General features: G+C 42.1%; 1 protein-coding gene across 1 annotated transcript in view; it reads right to left on the bottom strand.

Annotated features, from left to right (window-relative positions):
- CCDC171 (coiled-coil domain containing 171) overlaps window positions 1–20,140 on the bottom strand; it is a 162,862-nt gene that overhangs the window by 51,806 nt on the left and 90,916 nt on the right. Inside the window, 2 exon segments of the mRNA XM_051643553.1 lie at window positions 15,657–15,711; window positions 17,667–17,812. Of these exon segments, the coding sequence (XP_051499513.1) occupies window positions 15,657–15,711; window positions 17,667–17,812 (201 nt within the window).

Below are 20,140 nucleotides of genomic sequence, written 5' to 3'. Positions count from 1 at the left end.
GGGTATATATTGTACAAATATTATTACATTTTTTCACTAAAAGTGAAAAACAAGTCAGCTATATATTCAAAACTACAATGGCCATGCCTGCATGGAATCACACTGGATAGGCTGTACCTTACCTATATGAAATCTAAGTTAAGAACTAGTTTTATCATTTCCTTGCTATTTGCTTTTTAAAATACAGAAAGATAATGACAGGCTTTGGGAGACTGTGGTTATTTCCTCATTCTCTAAGGAAGTAAGCACAGTACTCATAAACACACTTACGTTACAGAACTATCAGGCAGAAGTAAAACTGGTCATTTAAAAAAAAAAAAATCTGTTTTTTGGCAGCTTAACATGGAGGAAAACCATCCTATGCAGTTAAGATTTACGATGCCAGTGGCAAAGTTTTTTTGTATTTAATGTACACTTTGGTTTTTCCCCACATGAAATCTAAAGCAAAATTGTTTTACCTAAAAAGTCTTCTTAGGCTAGAGACCTAATGCTATAATCTAAAAAACCGAATCAGCTAATCAGGTTTATTGCAATGATTAAAAATGTTTAAAACCAGTTCCACTCCCCTACACTCAAAAATGAACAGAAAGGAGAACTATATTAATGTATCTATACCCAATGCTAGTGAAGACTTTTCCTACTTGTGCTATTTTGCTAAACCTAATTTTGTCTGAGACTATGAAAAGTTTCAAGCTATTTTATATGGAGCACAGTTAGTACTGCAACTGTGGGCTGGTAAGTATAATAATTAGATTTTTAGATTAGCCTTACATGAATACTGTCTGAAAACAGGTAAAATCACAAATGGATCCACAAAACTCTCTACAATATTCAAACCATTTTATAACAACGGAGTATGGTGACTTATGACAATGTTTAACTTTTTAATTAATGAAAATAGCAACACAGAAGACAACACTATAGCTGCTCAATTTAAAATCAATAAAGTACGGATGAATTCAGATCAAAGCTGAAACTGAATGAAGTTATTAACTGAACCAAGGTATGGAGTTTGATGGACTAATTCTACATGTCCCAAAATTGTATTTAAAATTCTCTGCTGAGCAGAAACAACAATAATTTTGTCTACAATTCACTTCTGTGTTCACTGTTTTGTTTTCCCCTATGCATAGTTTGAGCTGGTATGTCCAGTTATGCCAACAAAAGACGTGGTACTAAATGCTAGCAAGCTGTGAAGGGTATTAAGATGTGCCCACCCCTTCCTAATGTCTTTGCCCAGTTACTGTGTGACTGGTAAAAGAAATACGAGATTTTAGTTCTTTATTTTGGGCCTTATTCAATGCTTTCTTAGGGCAAAAAGGAAAAGAAGAATATTGATGGGTATGTAAGTCACTATGGAAACTATATAGAAGAACATTTTATAAATTCAAATTTCACCAATTCTACGTAAAACCCAGTACCTAGAAAGCAGATTTGGGGATTATTTACCTTTATTTCCTACTATTTTTAATCTATATATCATCTATATTATCTGCTATTTGAACTGTGGAATAAAAACTAAAATGATGCAGTAATTTGGTCATAAGCAAATGACCAATGATTTAGTCTGCTGGACTTTGAGATGACCATGTTGGTGAGATTACAGAAGCTACAAATGCTACACAAATCAGAGAGTGCAAGCAAAATGGTTTCTACCATCCTGTGTGTGCTACATAATTAGCAAAAATGCTTTTACAACTTTTAAAAATAGAAGAAGGCAGCTTGAATGCAAATCACATCTTATTCTTAACCACAGTCTTTTAAACACGTGGCTGAATTAGCTGCATAACATCCGTATCTTCAGGGTAGAACTCAGAACGGGGGCCATACTGCACAAACCAAAGACATGCAAGTCGACTGAAGACAGTCCTTTGCCTTCGTTGATGACAGGAAGTAAGTTACATAGAAACTCATTTGAATGGGCACGTCTTTGTTACAGTGGCACAAATGATCATGGAACTAAGGAGAATAATAAAAATTATATATATAGATGGACAGAATTAAACCTTCATAAATACTTCCTAATTTTTTAATGTTGAGTTATGAATTGTTGATGTTCTTTTATTCCAAAGTAAAAAATAAAAGTGCATATACATAAAGGAACAATAGTACTGAATAGTGCTGATAACAGGAGTTCTGTAAGTAAGTGGCCAATACAGATGATCTTTCTAAGGATATACCCATATACTGTCACAATTTAGTATGGGCTCTAGAAAACCGTGATCACATCTGAAGTGTTAGCCCTTTAAGGGAATACAGACCCCAAAAGATTTGCTGAAGGATCTGGCATGTGTGACATCCAAAGAAGTGTATACCACAGCGAGATGCAATAGACAATCTTGTTATTATCAGTTGCTCAAAAACACCACAGTCTGAGTCAGCCCTGAAAACAATGAAATCACTCAAAAAGTGAATATTCATCTTACTGAATGAGGGCCTATACAATATTTTCCATCAGGATGTTTCAAAAATCAAAGATCACTCCAAAGTTAGACAGATTGCCTGACACAATATTTCAATACTTAAACTGAAGGCACTTTAAAGGAAACATCGGAAAACTGGAAAACTACAGCCACAATTAGAGAGTGAAATAGGTGAGGAATTATGCGGAAAACCAAACCAGTTAACTGAACTGCACGAAAAGCCCCTCTAACTCTTTTATAATTTTTGTGAGTTTTGTGGCTTTTTTTTCCTCAGAAGGATAAACAAAAGTAAACCACCACGTATCTTGCTTAGACAAAACGGTGCCTCATAGGAGAGAAAAAGAGCCACATGCTACAGATAAATGGATACTTGTTATACGGCTATGACAGTCAGGTTTGAACACTCATGAAAGACCAGCAGATTGCTGGATACACTCTTCCAACAAATGAAGGAATACATCCTTAAACCAAAGGGTCTGACTTCTGTTGATAGTGGAGTTTTTAAACAGCATTTGCACAAGGCCTGAAGTAGGTAGCCATACATGAATGCAATTAGATATACCCAAATACTTCACTTAATAGAAAATCTACTAAAAAAAAAAATCTGTATTAGCAACTATCCTTTTTTATTACTGCCATGCAAATCTATATTTACTTACAATACAAGGCATTTCATAGGTGGTTTTTAAAAGAATATTAATTATTGCACAATAGCATTTGTCTAAGGAAAGCTCTATCTCATAAAACTGACGTTTTGGGTATGCGTGGCTTTTAGGTTTTTTTAATTTCAGGGCAGAATACCATCCTAGGCTTACATGTAAGTTTAACTCAAGCTTTCTCATATTACTACAGATACATACGACACGCTCTGTTAAATAAGATGTTAATTTGATCCAGAGTTGTTTTTGCAGACATTGACCGTGGCACCTAAGCTTCACTGTACTTGCAGTATGTGCACTATAATACATCCCCAATGAATGGATTTCAGTGACCTTGGGCTGAAAATGAACCTATGACTGGGTAAAATAGCAGTTAATGTATTCAGTAATTCCACAATTCTCTCTATGCAAGGATTTCTCCTTACTGAAGGCAAACTACACAAAAGTATTCAGCCTTAGAAACAATTAAATTTAAAAATGACAAGACAAATGCATGCTGAAATTAGTTATTCAGATATGTTTAAACTGAAAACAGTTAAGCACATGGATATGACATTTGGCAATGTCTTATCTTGAGTTTGTCAAGGTTTTTAAATCCCTCTTGAGCTGGAGTACCATTTTTAGCTTGGCTAGGTCAGAATGACACTGAACAATATGAGTGATGACACACTAGACAGCTATATGGACAGCGTTGTCATCAGTAAGCCAGCTGTGCTAACACCTGTATGTCCTGCACAACTGATCTTTAGTAACAAGGATCAAGAAAGTCAGATTACGAGGAAACAAAAGTCATTCATAAAACATTGAAATGGAGAGGTTCTAATTTGAGATGGAGGAGGAGAAAAAGTAATCTTTTTACTGCATTTTTTTCTTGTCACAGAGAAATAATAGCTTATTTCCTATTATAAACTTCTTACAGCAGACATTCAGAATTTTAACATTCTAACTGGGTTTTCTTTGTGATTTTATTGCATGTACACTACCCACTATTTCAATAGGCATGTGATAGGGCTGGTTTAGAACAAGCAAGGACCAGAGTGGTGAAAAGAACCTGAGCATGCAGACACACGAGCAGCCTTCACCCTGTTAACACGTCCAGAAGAATCAGCCCTGGGAGTGACATCAGGTGAGGGAAAAAACTTCAAGTTGAGATCTCTAAGACAAGAGATTTTAAATCATTACTGAGATAACTAAATAATATGATAGACTACATGATATATCTAAAAGTATCAGGCCACATCTAATGAAGTCTGACTGTGATAGCTAACTTAAGCCTCATAACTGCTGTTTTTCCAAGCCAAATGTATTTGTGGTTTTCTTGCTGAAAGTAAAAATGTAACTTAAACTGAGTGGTTTTACTGATGTAGTCACTTGTATGTGGACTTAAGCCTATTGTAAACTAATTACTTACAGGCCATAAAACAACCAGCATCAGGAAATGCATTTTATTACAATGGACCACATCAGAAATAGCAATATAATGCTACAATGTTACTAATTCTCACATCTTCAAAGCTCGCAACCCATGGCTAACATTGTTCCCTATTGAAACTGTAATTAAATTGGATTAAGAAAAGATAATTTTGTCTTTCTATTTTACAAGTATATAATAGGATGGATGGTGCACTGTTGAGATTTATTTCAACTGACAGCTGTGGGGCCCATCTCATGAGCAGCCAGCTTAGGGACATTCATAGAATCATAGAAAGGTTTGGGTTGGAATGGACCTTAAACATCATCTAGTTCCAACCCCCTTACATGGGCAGGGACACCTCCCGCTAGATCAGGTTGCTCAAAGCCCCATCCAGTCTGGCCTTGAACACCTTCATGAATGGGGCATCCACAACTTCCCTGGGCCACCTGTTCCAGCATCTCACTACCTGCAAAGGAAAGAACTTGTTCCTAATGCCCAACCTGAATCTCCCCTCTTTCAGCTTCAAAGCACTGCCTCTTGTCCTTGACAGTGGCATTGAGAGCACCATCAGCAAGTTTGCTGATGACACCAAGCTGGGTGGTGCAGTTGATAGGCTAGAGGGATGGGATGCCATCCAAAGGGACCTGGACAAGCTAGAGAAGTGGGACCAGGTGAACCTCATGAGGTTCAACAAGGCCAAGTGCAGGGTCCTGCACCTGAGCCAAGGTAACCCAAGATATGAATACTGGCTGGGGGAGGTCACACTTGAGAGCAGCCCTGTGGAAAAGGACCTGGGGGCACTAGTGGACCAAAAGCTGGACATGAGCCCCCAGTGTGCAACTGCAGCCCAGAAGGCCAACTCCATCCTGGGCTGCACCACGAGAAGTGGCCAGCAGATTGAGAGAGGTGATTCTGCCCCTCTACTCTGCCCTGGTGAGACTTCATCTAGAATATTGTGTCCAGCTCTTGTGCTCCCAGCACATAGAAAGATGTGGACCTGTTGGAACGTGTCCAGAGAAGGGCCACAAAAATTAGCTGAGGGCTGGAGCACCTCTCTTATGAGAACAGGCTGAGGGAGTTGGGGTTGTTCAGTCCAAAGAAGGCCCCAGGAAGACCTTGTAGCAGCCTTCCTGTTCTTCAAGGGGACCTACAGGAAAGCTGGGGAGGGACTTTTTACAAGGGCTTGTAGTGACAGGACAAGGGACAACAGTTTTAAACTGAAAGAAGAGAGTCTCTAACTTAGGTTAGAGATTGAGATTAGGTTAGAGATTGAGAGGAAATTCATTAGTGTGAGGGTGGTGAGACACTGAACAGGCTGCCCAGAGAAGTGGAAGCTCCATCCCTGGAAGCATCCAAGGGCAGGTTGGATGGGGCTCCGAGTAGCCTGATCTAGTGGGAGGTGCCCCTGCGCATGCAGGAAAGTTGGAACTCAATGATCTTTAAGGTCTCTTCCAATTCTAAACATTCTATGATTCTATGCAGCCCAGGACATGGTTGGCTTTCTGGGCTGCAAATGCACATTGCCAGCCCATGTTGAGCTTCTCATTCACCATCACTCTCAAGTCCTTCTCAAAACTGTTTTCAATCCATTCTTCCCCCAGCCTGTATTTGTTCTTGGGTTTGCACCAATCCAGGTGCAGAACCTTGCACTTCAACTTGTTGAACTTCATGAGGTTTGCTCAAGCCCATCTCTCAAAGCTGCTCAAGTTCCCTCCGGATGGCATCCCTTCCCTCCACCACAGTTTGGTGTCAGTGGCAAACTCAGAGGGTGCACTCCATCCCACTGTCCATGTTGCTGAAAAAGATGTTAAACAGCACCAGTCAGAGTACTGACCCATGAAAAACTCCACTTGCCAGTGGTTTCCATCTAGACATCGAGCCATTGATCACTACTCTTTGAATGAGACCATCCATCCAGTGGGAACTTCCCCAGATTGTCATGACTTTTCAAATATGATGGAAAGAGGCTTTGCAACTTCATCTGCCAGTTCCCCTAGGAGCCACAAATTTATCTTGTCAGGTCCCATGGTCTTGTGCACTTTCAGATTCTGCAGGTGGTCTTGAACCTGCTTTTCTCCTGCAGTGGGTAGATCTTCCTTTTCCCAGTCCCTGTCTTTGCCTTCTGTGACCTAGTGCAGCCTGAGCCCTTGCCTAACGGTTAAGATTGAGGCAAAAAAGTGATTGAGTACCTCAGCCGACTTTCTCCTTATCCCACATGACGAAGTCCTTCTGAAGAGGGCCCACGTTTTCCCTGTTCTGCCTCTTAACACTGATGTACCTGTAGAAACCCTTCTTAGATCTCTCAATGTCCCTGGCCAGGTTTAACTCCATCTGGGATTTAGCTTTCCTAACCTGATTCCTGCCTTCTCAACGTCTTAGTATTTCTCCCAGGCTACCTGTCCCCACCTACACCCTCTGAAGACATTGTTTTAATGTCAAAGAGTGTCCAGAAGTTCCTTGTTCATCCATCGTGGCATTCTTGCCTGCCTTCTTCTTTCTTGGGATGCATTGCTGCTGGGCTTGGAGGAGGTAATCCTTGAACACTGACCAGCCCTCCTGGCCTCTTCTCCCATCCAGAATTTTATCCCATTATACTCTTCCAAGCAGATCCATGAAGAGGCTGAAATCTGCTCTCCTGAAGTCCAGGGTAGTGAGCTTGCTTTGGACCCTCCTTGTTGCCCTATGGAATTCCACCATTTCACAGTTGCTGCAGCCAAGGCTGCCCTTAAGCTTCATGTTGTCCATCAGCCCATCCTCATTGGTGAGAACAAGGTCCACCATGGTACCTTTCTCACTGGCTCCTCTACCACTTGGAAAAGGAAGTTGTTATCAGTGCATGCCAGGAACTTTCTGGATTGCTGATGCCTTGCTGTGTTGTTCCTCCAGCAGATGTCAGTGGTTGAAATTCCCATAAGGACCATGGCCTGTGAAAGGGAAGCCGCTCCTAACTGCCTGTAGAGGGCCTCATCTGCTTGGTCATCCTGGTCTGGTGGCCTATAGCAGACTCCCAGTGTGATGTCACCAGTCCCTTTAACCCTGACCCATAAGCTCTTGGTCAGCAACTCATCCATCCCCTGGCAGAGCTCCATGGACTCCAGCTGGATGCTGATGTAGAGGGCAACACTTCCTCCTCTTCTCCTCTGCCTGTCCTTCCTAAAGAGCTTAATCCCACACTCCAGTCATAGGAGTCATCCCACCACATCTCAGTGATGCCCGTAACATCACAGCCCTGCAGGCATGCACACTTTTGTGACTCCTCCTGCTTATTTCCCATGCCTGTACATTTGCACAGAGGCATTTAAGTTGGAACCCCATTGAAGTTGTCTCTCTGCCTGGGATTCCATTTTCTTTCATTTCAGGTATTCTCCTGCTGGCCTTCTTTAGGTGATCCTTTTTCAGGCCTAGGGCATCTCTTACTGGAATTAGCTTCAAAGTGGTGGCAGTGGGATGAACTGGGGATCCCTACCCCCAGCAACTCTAGTTTAAGTTCCTCCTTACCAGATTGGCAAGTCTATTGACAGATACTCACCCCTTTCCCTGAAAGATGAACCACATCAGCCCCTAGGAAACCAGGTTTCTCAAAACAAGTGCCATGGTCTAGGAAGCCCTGGCTGTGGTACCACTCCTGTAAACGTTTATTGATCTTCCCAGTGTGATTTGCTGTTTCAAGCCCATTCTCTTTGACCAAGAGGATCGACAAAAGGACTATCTGTGCTCCTGATTCCTTCACTGTCACTCCCAGGGCTCTGCAATCCTTCTTCATGGTCTGAAAATTGCTCCCTGCTATATCACTGGAGCCCACGTGAAACAGCAGAAGTGGATAATGGTCAGTGGGACATACAAGTCTGGGTAGTCTTTCAGTGACATCCCTTACTCAAGCCTCTAGCAAGTAACAGACCTCTCTAGACAGGGGTCTGGTCAGCAAATGGGTGTCTCCATACCTCTTAGATGAGAGTCTCCCACCACTACTACCAGTTGCTTCCTCTTGTTTGCACTTGTCAATATATGGGCTGCCTTGTTTGGCTGCAGCAACTCACCTGATGCAGCCTGGTTTTTTGCCTCTCCAACCTGCAGAACAGAGAAGCAGTTTTGCAGGGGCACCTCAGATTTTGTGGGAAGCCTCTCCTTCTTCCTGCTGTCTTTTATCTTTGGAATCTTCCATTCTTCTTCTTTCTTGTCGTCTCTCTTTCAGTGTGTGCTGGTGGGGCATTTATTGGCTGTGTGACCACAGGCTGTGGTTTCACTATAGCCTGGGCCCAGATCCAATTAGCTCTCTCCTTTTCTGCCTCTCTGATGTTATGTAGCCTTTTCACAGCTTCCTTCAGCTCAGATGCCTGCTGCAGGAGGTCCCCTACATGAGCACACCCTATGCATGAAGGTTTCCAAACCCTGCCCCATGTCCAGGCACCTCCCATTGTCTGCAGTCTGTACAGCAAGCTCTCCCTTTGACAGCTCTGAGTTGAGGCACCAGTCACCACCGCGGTGGATGGTGTGGAACCCCCAGCCAGAACTGCAGTCTTTGCTATCTGCCAAGTGCTAACCATTCCACCTTGTTAGTTAAGGTGAGCATTCCTTGATCCCAGCCTACCTTGGAGCTGAGCCCTTCAAATGAGTGCCCTCCCAGCACACCCTGCATAATGAACTCATGTGCCATGCTCCTGGTCACTAGCACTTCGCAGGTCAGCTTTTGTGGGAGTGGGGCTGAGCTTCACTCACACCTCCTCAGCAGCCCTCTGATGAGCTGCTTTTCCCCCAGCACTGTCTGGGCTTGTTCCCTGGTCCAGGAAGCTCAGTAAAAGCCCCCTTTTTCACCAATTTTCTGCTCCAGTGGAGATGTGCCTGCACCAAAGCTGTTTGCCTATGTATGTGATTTTGGGGAGAACCACCAGGGTAAAAGAGGAGCAAAACTGAGGCAATGAAATACAATGCTGGAAGAATTTCAAGGCCTGACCACTGACAGGTCTGCGTGGAAGCCATTCTGCCAAGCTAGGTCATCCAATAAGGAGAAATTAAGTGTATCACAGAAGTGGATGAAAAATAATTTTTCTAAACCAAGTGCCAAAATGAAAGGAGGCACACTGGATAGGTGCTTTGATCTTTGAATTGTTCCAAAATGTCAGGAGGAGTGGGCTGCTAACCTGTATTGTGAAAAAGCTTTTTTGGGGAAGAGGTTTTTCTGTGAGTGTTTTCTGACTCTTTAACACAGTTCATCTGCCTCACAAGGCAGCAGGTAACAGTCTAAGCTTGTGAAGACACAGTATTTGATTAAACTGTTAAAATGGACAAATCCTAAGCAGCTGGGGCTGGGACAAGCTGAAAATTCTGCTAGCCCATAAAGCTTGTCAAGACTTTAGCAGTTAAGTGTATAAGGGGAAACAGAAACAATTTTCTGTCTCTACAGGATGACTTACTGGGATGATTGCCCATGGTGGTGTTTTACACAGGCAGTTTAGAAAACAAGGATTTAGGGAGGTAGAGGAAGAGGCAGCTGGAATTTGGTGGATATGTGCTCAAGAATACATCAATGAAGAAATACCACAATGTTCCATTTCAAACTCCCATAAATATATCTGCAGCTAAGAGTTAATACTTGTTCAACTCCAGATGATTCTGAGTTTTATTCATTTTCTTTTGATTCCTTTTTTGAAAACAAAAGCAGTTGCCAGTTCTATGGAGGAAAAGATAGGCTTGTCATTCCTTTACTAGCATTTAATCTACTTCACCATGTTCTGAATTTTCACTGTGTGAGAAAACCTTCAAGAACAACAGATAGTTTACACATAAGCCCTTTAAGAACAACAGATAGTTTACACGTAAGCCCTGTTCATTAATATTAGATAATCAGCTTCCAATATCATATAATGTTTATATTTCAGGTGTCTCCCAAAGATCAGCAACGTGCAGGGCTGCAGCAGGTGCAGTGCCCAGGTACTGGCCCTAGGGGATCTGTGGGGAGTGGTTGAGGCTGCTCCCTGCCTGACACAGCCAATTCCAGCCCGCTCTGCTCACCCTAAGGGCACTGCTGATCCCTGCAGCCAAGCTGGTGGCTCCTTTGTGAAAATATATTTAAGAAAGGGCAAAAAACACCACACAGACAGAGGAGAAGGGAAGAAAACAAGAGAGAAACAGTGCTGTCAACACCAAAATTAAAGAAGCAGTGGAGGAAGTGGCTGAGGAACCAGACCAGCCCATAAAGAGGACCATGCTGGAGCACACATCCACACTGTAGTCCACGGAGGATCCCATGTCACAGCAGGTGGATAGTTGGTGAAGAAACCAAAATCTATGTGATAACTTAAATAACAGGCTGATATCTTAAACAGTACACAACATTCCATCATCTCATTTATGGTCATGCTGATTGACATTTACCTGAGCAGTCTCCAAGCCTTTTGTATATAAATAGCTAACAAGCTAAAGGAACTAGGGGCCTTGTGGTTAAGAATTAGCTGACACCAGCAAGCCAGAAAGAAGATGACAACCCTATGGGTCACCCTGCATATGTCAATGGAGGGTTCAACAAAAGGATGCTTCTGAGCGACTCCCAAAGACCACCAAAGACCCCCACCTGAGAGGCTTTAATCACATGTGTAATAAGAATGCAAATACAACAATTAGTAGCAGGAAATCTGATGCATATGTATCTAGTAGGACAACATAAGCCTTGTCTGTTGTCCCTTCCAGCACACACCTTAGGAGTAGCAAGTCCCTGCACATCCAACACTGCAGTAAAGAATGCCTGCCTTCTAAAACTTAAAAGTGTTAGAGGACTCTTTCAGCAATCAAATTTTCTTGTAACATACGGAGAGCCCACACCACAGCAGCTCCTCTTGAAGGACTGCAGCCTAGGTGAAGAGCCGACGCGGGAGCAGGGAAGCTGCCCGAGGAGCAGCGCAGGGGAGCTGTGAAGGCGGGGCTGCAATTCCCTGCCCTCGACCGCCCTCCCCTCAGGCCACGCGCAGGGGAGTCGGGAGTGAAGCTGAGCCTAAAAGGCAGGGGGACGCTAATTTTTTCCTCGTTTCTCACTATGCAAATATATTTTAATTAATAAAATCATGTTCCCCAAGTCAACTGTTCTACCTATCACCAGTATGCAAGCTCCTTATCTTTATCTCCCAGCGCTGCCAGATCAACGGCAGGAGATTTAAACGAGGTGTAAACAACTGAGATCTCAGTCCCCGAGTGGCGCTGCGGGAAGCAGACTCTGCTGAGGAGCGGCTGATCTTGGCTAACAGTGGCTCCTTTTTCTCACTGTCGTTCTGAAGGTTTCCCTCTCGCAGGGAAACACGAGGGGAGGGCAGGCTCAGAGGAGAAGCCGGCAGCTCTCCCGGGAGGTGCTGACAAGACTCAGGCACTGCCGAGACAGCAGCCGCCACCCCTGCCTGTGACGAGCCCGCAGGCAGCGCGGCGAGCAGAGCGCGGAACCGGGGCGAGCTCTCTCCTTCCTTCCAAGGGCAGAGCTCCCAGCTCCCCTGCAGGGGCCAAGGTCCTCCCAAATAGAGAGGGCACTGTGGTGAGCACTCGGCGCAGAGCCAAGGCTGCTCCTACGGCTGGGGGTCTGCGCCATCCGCCCCGGCGCTGCCTGATGCCTCCCCCCAAACGGAGGCAGGGAAGGAGGCGGGAGCTGCAGAGCCCACGGGCTGTGGGAAGTGCCGAGTCCTTTCCCACGGGGCTGGGGCAACCCTGCGTGCAAAAGGTGTGCACAGGTTGAGGATCTTCTGCAGCAGGTTGCTGAACTGCAGGATGACAGTAAGAAGGCTGAGGAATATTAGGGAGACAGAAGAGGAGACAGGAAATTGGCTCCAGACACACGAAGAGGCAAACCCACAGCCTAAACCCCCAGAGACAAAAACTCCCCCCACGAGCAAACATGGAAAGGAGGGAAGTGAGTAAAGTGGAAAAAGAGAGGAATGGAATAGTGTTAAGTCAAAAAAACAAAGGAAGATGAGACTTCCCTACAAAAACGTAAAGTGCCCTTGCAGAACCATTTTACAATTCTGCAGACTGAAGGGGGAAAACAACTCTTGGAAGTTAAGCTGCCAGAGCCAACTAAGGCAGCTCACTCAGAGGATCCTGTAACAAGAGTGCTCAGAAGAAGCAGCAACAAGTCATAGTTGTGGGACACTCCCTTCCCAGGGGTACAGAGGGACCCATTTGCAGACTGGACCCGCTTACCAGAGATGTCTGCTGCAGCTTAGCAGGGGCTTGAATGAAGGACAGACCAGAAAGATTGCATACACTTGTACTGCCCACCAACCATTATCTGCTCCTACTGTTTCACGGGGGCACCACTTGTAGACAGGAGTAACCTGAAGACTGTCAGGAAAGACTAGAGGGTGCTGGAAGCGGCGATGAAGGGCTTGGGAGCACAGGTAGCGCTCTCATCAATCCTTCCAGTCAAAAAGAAAGGGCTGGAAAGGGCCAGCCAAACTGGAAAAGTCAACAAATGGTTACAGGAGTGGTGCCACAGTCAGGGCTTTGGTTACATAGACCACTCGCTCTGAGAAACCTGGTCTCCTGAGGGCTGATGGGGTTCACCTGTCTCAGAAAGTGAGAAAGTCTTTGGCCAGAGGCTGGCCAGTTTAGTTAGGAGGGCTCTAAAGTAGTGATGCTGGGGGAGGAGACCCTCAACTCATCCCACACCCACCATTTTAAGGACAGAGCCAGTAACAGATGCCCCAGACCAGCAGGAGAATCACAGGGCAACAGGAAAGCATCTAACCTGCAAAATGTAATCCCTGCCAGCATGACTGCTTCCATGGGGGCCCTTCTTAAATGCCTTGTGTTTGAATGCACGGAGCACAGGGAATGACAAAGAGGAATTGCAAATGTGTGGATGCCTGCAGGGCTATGATGTCAGTGGTGTCACTGAGACATGGTGGGATGGCTCCTACAACTGGAGTGTGGAGATGGTTGGGTGTAAGCTCTTCAGGATGGACAGGCAGGGGAGAAGAGGAGGGGGTGTCACCCTCTACATCAATGACCAGCTGGAGTCTGTGGAGCTTCACTTGGGGCTGGAGGGGGAGTTGACTGAGACTGGATGGGTCAGGGTTAAAGCGAAGACAGGGGCAGGAGATATGATATTGGGGATCTGCTACAGGCCACCAGACCAGGATGACCAAGCAGATGAGGCCCTCTAAGGCGCAGGTGGAATCTGCTTCACGTTTACAAGCCCTGCTCCTCTTGGGGATTTCAACCTCCCCAGTATCTGCTGGAGGGACAACACAGCAAAGCACCAGCAATCTAGGAAGCTCCTGGAGGGCATTGATCCTCCAAATGGTAGAGGAACCAACAAGAAAAGGTGCTATGCTGAAACTTGTTCTCACCAACAGAAACAGGCTGGTCAACAATGTCAAACTTAGTTGGAGACTAGGCTGCAGCAACCATGACGTTGAATTCAGGATCCTTGGGGCAGCAAGGAAGGAGGAAAGCAAGCTCACTGCCCTCAATTTCAAATGAGCAAGAATCTGCTCAGTAGGGTACCATGGAACAAAGCTGTGGAGAGGAGCCCAGGAAAGCTGATCCGTGTTCAAAGATCACCTCCCCACTGTCCAGAAGCAATGTGTCCCAACAAAAAGGAAGGCAGGCAGGAGTGCCAGGAGGCCTGCGTGGATGAGCAAGGAGCTCCTAGTCATAGTTAATGTAAAAACGAGGTATACAGAGAATGGAAGTGGGGAGAGGTATCCTGGGAGAAGTACAGACGAGTTGTCAGAGAAGCAAGGGATAGGCTAAAGAAGGCCAAAGCATAGAGTATTGGCCTGGATCTGGCTGGGAATGTTAAGGACAACAAGAAAAGTTTCTACAGGTACATCAGTGATAAGAGGAAGACAAGGGAAAATGTGGGCCCACTCCAGAAGGGAACTGGAGACCTGGTCATGCAGGACAAAGAGAAGGCTGAGGTACTCAATGACTATTTTGCCTCAATCTTCACTGGCAAAGGCTCTGGTCACACCATCCAAGTTAGAGAAGGCAAAGGCAGGGACTGGAAAAGGAATATTTTTCCACTGTAGGAGAAGAGTGGGTTCGTGAACATCTGAAGTACATGAAGGTGCACAAGTCCATGGGACTTGCCATGATCAGTACTAACAAAGATCAGTAATTTCCCTTTGTTCTTCTAGGAAAAATGGTATGTCAAATTATGAATGATTTACAATCAATTCTGATTGATGCTGAATGGAGCATCCTGGCATTTCTAACTCTTATGTTTTCCTCATTCTTATCCAGAAAGGATAAATGATTCTGCTACTCAATAATAAACTGTCTTGGCTTAAGAACTACGTACACCAAGAACTAAGAAACAGATGTAGTAACTAAAATTCTCAAATAAAGACAGCAGCCTGTTGATCTGCATCAAGAAAATCAAGAGTTAAGTTGGTAATATACCCTACAACCTTTCTCCAAACACTTCAATCCTTGTGCATATGCAGCACTGCTTTCTAAATCAACATGTAAACTAGCAATCCAGAACAATATATTCTCAAGACCAAGGACATTATATGTACATGTTACAGGAAAAAAAAAAAAAAAAAAAAAGCCAGCACTTTCTGCGTGACACAGATTTCTCAAACTGAAAAGAACCCAGTATGAAAAAGATGGTAACACAAAGGGAGATACTCCCTGTCAGCCCCGTTTGCTGCAGATAAAACACACAATTTCAGTACTGGTAGTTTTTGTCAACATCAAAGGACAGAGTAACTTTAAAAAGGTATCTGAAAATTAAATTAACAGCAGTTTTGGTGGACACAGAAACTAACAAAAGAAATAGATTCCCATAGTTCTGGGAAATCAAGATGTGATAAGGGAAGTTAATACTCCAAATTAATAAAACCATGGATTTTGCACTGGACTAAAAACAGACAGAAAACAACCAGCCACCAGACCTTCAACTAAAACGAGGCTTTCTCCCAAATAATTAATATGCAGCTGTTTTGGACCTTCAAAGAATACTATACCAGGGCAAAACAGAACCAGTCAAAGAGAAAACTTAGGATTATTACTCAGTTTTTTAAAAGCCTTTAGAAAATCATTAAACATTTTAATTACAGGTTAATACTGTATTTTCCTTCTTTTATCTATGATTTATCAAAGATTAAAGTAGCTGTTGTAAAATCTCGATGTGTTTGGAAATACAAATGCAGAGGGAACACTTCAAATTCTTACCTTATGAAGAGAGGCTTCCACGGATTTCATATGACTGATAATCAATTCTTTGTCCCTATTACAAGATATAAAAACAAAAACAAAGTCGTTAACAGAACTGAAGCTCATGTAGAAATTTTCTCCTGCTTCATAGCGTTTGTGTATTTAGAAATCATTTTTGATAACTTGAACTGTTATAATTGTAACTCTCCTTTTATATCTCCAATGCAAATCCCAAAATCCAGTTCATGGACCACTATTTGGCACATTTCCATATGAAAGATGCTTCTGTTGTGGATAAGCAATTAAACTAGCTGTATTTATATGCATATCAATGAATGAGTATCATGTTCTTGGAGAAGAAATCTGCAGTCTTGGATAAGAAAGACATGTTGAATTAAGCCCATGCTCTAGCAGGAAGAGATTATAATCTTATACTGGAAAACACAAATTCTGTGTTATTCATCAATTATATGGGCCTTACAACTGTATACTTCTAGGCATAGAAGTCTTCCTGTCCTCTCTAACTCTGAACATTCTATTCACTGGTCCTTTTCCAAAAAGAACTCCAGGTCAAAAATCCTATCCTTATGAAAGTCTGGCGAAGGAAATACTGCTTTTATGCCATTTTGTAAGATTGGGGCTTCAGTGAGAAAGACAGCTTTCATCAGCTATGTTGCCACCAAAAACCTTGGTCTCATCTGATGCATTGAGAGAAACTGAATGAAAGTTGCATAATACTATATGACTAAGGAGAACAGGACAGCATCACCAATAGAACACCGCAGGAAATAAAATGGAATTTATGCCAGAAAAGCTGATACACCTTAATATTCCAGGACCATCTCTTATCTTGACAGCTATGTGAATAGTTCATTTGAGCTCTTACAGTTCCTAAAACAGAACTCAAAACCATGGCATTCCTCTGCCTCGAAACCCCACTGCCTCCTCACTTCTTGATTCATATCATCCTAGCAGCATATACAGCAAGGTGGCCAGAAAAGCAGGAACACAAGAAGGGAATGATCCGTACTAGAGTACATAAAAATAGGTTGGGACAGGGTGAAAAGGGGCAAGCTTTCCAGAACAAATCCTTCTTCAGGTCAGATCTGCTCTAATACACTCATTCTAAATAACATTTGTCATTTTAATTAGCTTCATAAACATTTCACTGATAATTATATTAATTCCATTATTTAACTTGTGCATAAAACCCTTAGAGCTTCTAACCTATTGCTCTTCAGAGGTCAAATGTATTCCTGGTATAATGAGAAATTTTAATTTTAAATTAAATTTTTATTAAATCTTAGCCATGGACCAACCATATTCAAAGTCCATACTACAAAAAGAGTATTAGATAACAGCGTCTGCAAAGAATTATCTTTCTATCTGTATGACTATAAGAGATTAGTAATAATCTCATTCAAGTCAATGGAACACCTTTTGACTACCACTCTTTTCAAGATTGGTCCCTGGACATTTCCCTCGACTCCCCAGGTTATGGTATAAAAAGGCATGGGTTTTATGTTTAAATCCAAAACTCTCTGAAAATCAGCTGAAAGTCGTACCTTGTTCCACAGATAAGATAAGGTACAAAATGGGGTTTCAGCCAATTTGGAAACTAAGACCTGTCACCTACCTGACATTTCTGTATTTACTATAAATAAATTGGATCTCTCTATAAAAAGATTATGTGGAAACAGAGAAAACAAACAATCATTGATTAAATAGTGTTACAGATCTGCCAAAGAGATGTTATCAAATTAGTAAGATAATGGGCAAACAAAAATGTCCATGCTATTTCAGGACCCTGAATTTGGAGAACTATTATGGGATAGCTACAGAAAATATGCCATCTAGCATCTTGAACTAACAGTTTTCTTTTAAGAAGACTATTACTGAATTTTAAAGAGAGACAGATGTACTTTTGTTTCCCAGCATTACATTAGCCAGGGCTAAAGCCCTGCGCATGAAAGTAGGAATTGATCTTTTGTCCTTTTCAAGTGATCTCCCCAAGGTCCCAGTGCTCACTTCACTGCCATGCAGAGGGCACTCTCTGCATCACGGATGTTCTCTTTCAGTCGACGCTTGTCCTGCTCCAGCTGGGTAAGAAGTCTATTGAGCTGACGCAGAGATTGATCTTTCCTTCTCAGCTCCATCTTTGTCTCAGAGAGTCTCTGCAAGCAGACAGAAGGCAGAGTTACTTGTCAGCCCAAATAATTAACTTCAATTTATGCCATAGGCTATTAAACAAAGTGGAAAACAGACTGACTGTGAAGTAGATTTGGACCGTTATATACTGCAGTTTTATGAATTCTCTAACAAAAAACATACTAACTCAGAACCCCCCAGTTTTTAGTATATTGCCTATGTAGAATATTTTTTATAAAATAAAGTCATTTATTGATCCAACAGGTACATATACTATGCTACAGGCGCTATACTTACAAATACCATATCTAAGCACAGTGGAAACAGTCAAAAGAACAGCATTTGAGAGAACAGAATATTCTCAAAACTTAACATTAAAGAATTCACAATGAAAGAAAGGGAATAAACAAAGCAGCATTTATTTAAATATTCTGCACTATGCAGAAATTGCAGAATTAAAAAAAAAATAATCTAACATTCTAAGTGAATCAAGTACATGTTTTGCTGCAATTTTTGCTAAGAATAAATCACTATTTTATGGTGTTTTCACTGATTTAACATTAGTTTTCCAGTAAACAAAATTGTACTTGTATTTTTTTAATGTTTCTTTCCAACTTAAAATTAACACAACATGCTTTAAATCAATTCAGATTAACCCAACAGATGACAAACAGCACACAGAACTAATTAATACAGAACCTGGCTAGCTGCTGCTCCTTTCTGCTGGGATAAATCAATACTTAACACAGACTCGAGTATTAATAAAGTGATTTCAGAGTTTGCTAAACATTACATTTTACTTATTGCTGTTACTTGCCTTTTTTGAATGAAATTATAATAGCTGGCTCTAAACATTCTTTTACAAAATGTAAAGTCCCTAACATATTCTGAACTAATATACAAGGATAGAGGAGGCTGCACAGCTTCAAGACTGAGCTCTTACACCTTGTTTTCAAAATCTGTAGATGTTTTCTGCTTATGTTCTAAGAATGCTATGCATAATTCATACTCAGAAGAACTTGACCTGGACTGTGGAACATGGAGAATAGGGATCATGCTGAAGATATGTATTAAGAACAGTATATACGAAAGGCTGGTAAAAATTTGGAGGGCACTGAAAACTCAACTGATCTTGAAAATTCTCAGATCTAGCCAAGAGTCAAGGCACTTCAAAAATAAACATGCTGAGAAAATGTCTATAAAATAACAGTAGAGCATAAAACTGCATAATCCTCATAAATAAACTGAAATTTGTAGATTGGTTTAAGTTTTCTTCAAATGTTTCTGAAGACAGAAAAGCAACCTGTTATTTCAGTAGTGTATTTGGAAGCTAGAGTACCACTACCTGAACTCTCTATTCAGCAATTTACTAACTCCAGCCTGAGTTTAATCACTTCTGTGAGGGGAAAAAAAAACAGCAAAGAAGAAGAACAAAACAAAACCACACCCAAACATCAGGAGTTTATTTAAGAAACTCTGAATTCCAGAAATGTTAATACTAGTCTTGCTCAAATTACTGCAAGTTGAATAACTATTCTGCCTCGTATGTACTTACTTTTGATGAAGAATGCTATTCTTCACATAAAAAAAGATAAACACACAGATCTTTCTTCCACTGCATTATTAGCATAAAGACATCTAAACTTAGATGTGTTGCTTTCAGAAATTCTACCCTAATGCCACTAGCAGCTATTAAAGCCCTGTCTGAACAGCTCAATTTGTGATTTGTCAGATTTTCATAAATGTTATTCCACAAAACCAGATGTGGATTAGCAAGGATAAAAGCAGACATCTTTAATGTAGAAGCAAAGAACATTATCTTCTTCCATTTATTGTGTTTACTGTTGGTTTGTTTTAGGCTAAGTCAACATTGAACAAACAGCTCTGAAAACTGAGTCAAGTCCCATCTTCCTATATCCCCATCTTTGACAAACAAAATTTATTGAACAGAGAGCAATTTCTCTGGAGGCAATGCTCTGTCCACACCACTCTCCCATCTGAATTAAGATGTAGGAGAGGTAATTCTGCTGATATTTTGATGTAAGCAATTTATCATGTAGAGGCTGCTTGAACAGAATCTGACTCCAAGATTCTTGTGGTCTAAATGAGTGAATACAGGATACTAGGAACATTATACATATTTATTTCATTTTTATTAGACAGCTATCCTTCTACAGCGGCTGAAGAGTTGTCTCATCCCGCATAAAGCTTTCATCACTGACAAAAAATGCTGAAGAGACCCACTAGGTGTCAAAATCTTCTGGTAGCTAATTAATCTTGCTTACCAATTGAAAGTGCAGGCTATGAATGAGGCAATTACAGGATTGAAAACATGAAGCCTAACACTTCAACAG

The sequence above is a fragment of the Apus apus genome, chromosome Z (genome assembly GCF_020740795.1).
Source record: "Apus apus isolate bApuApu2 chromosome Z, bApuApu2.pri.cur, whole genome shotgun sequence".
NCBI classification, from domain to species: domain Eukaryota; kingdom Metazoa; phylum Chordata; class Aves; order Apodiformes; family Apodidae; genus Apus; species Apus apus.
The sequence above is the reverse complement of the archived record's forward strand: the minus strand, read 5'-3'. Positions and strand labels throughout refer to the sequence as shown.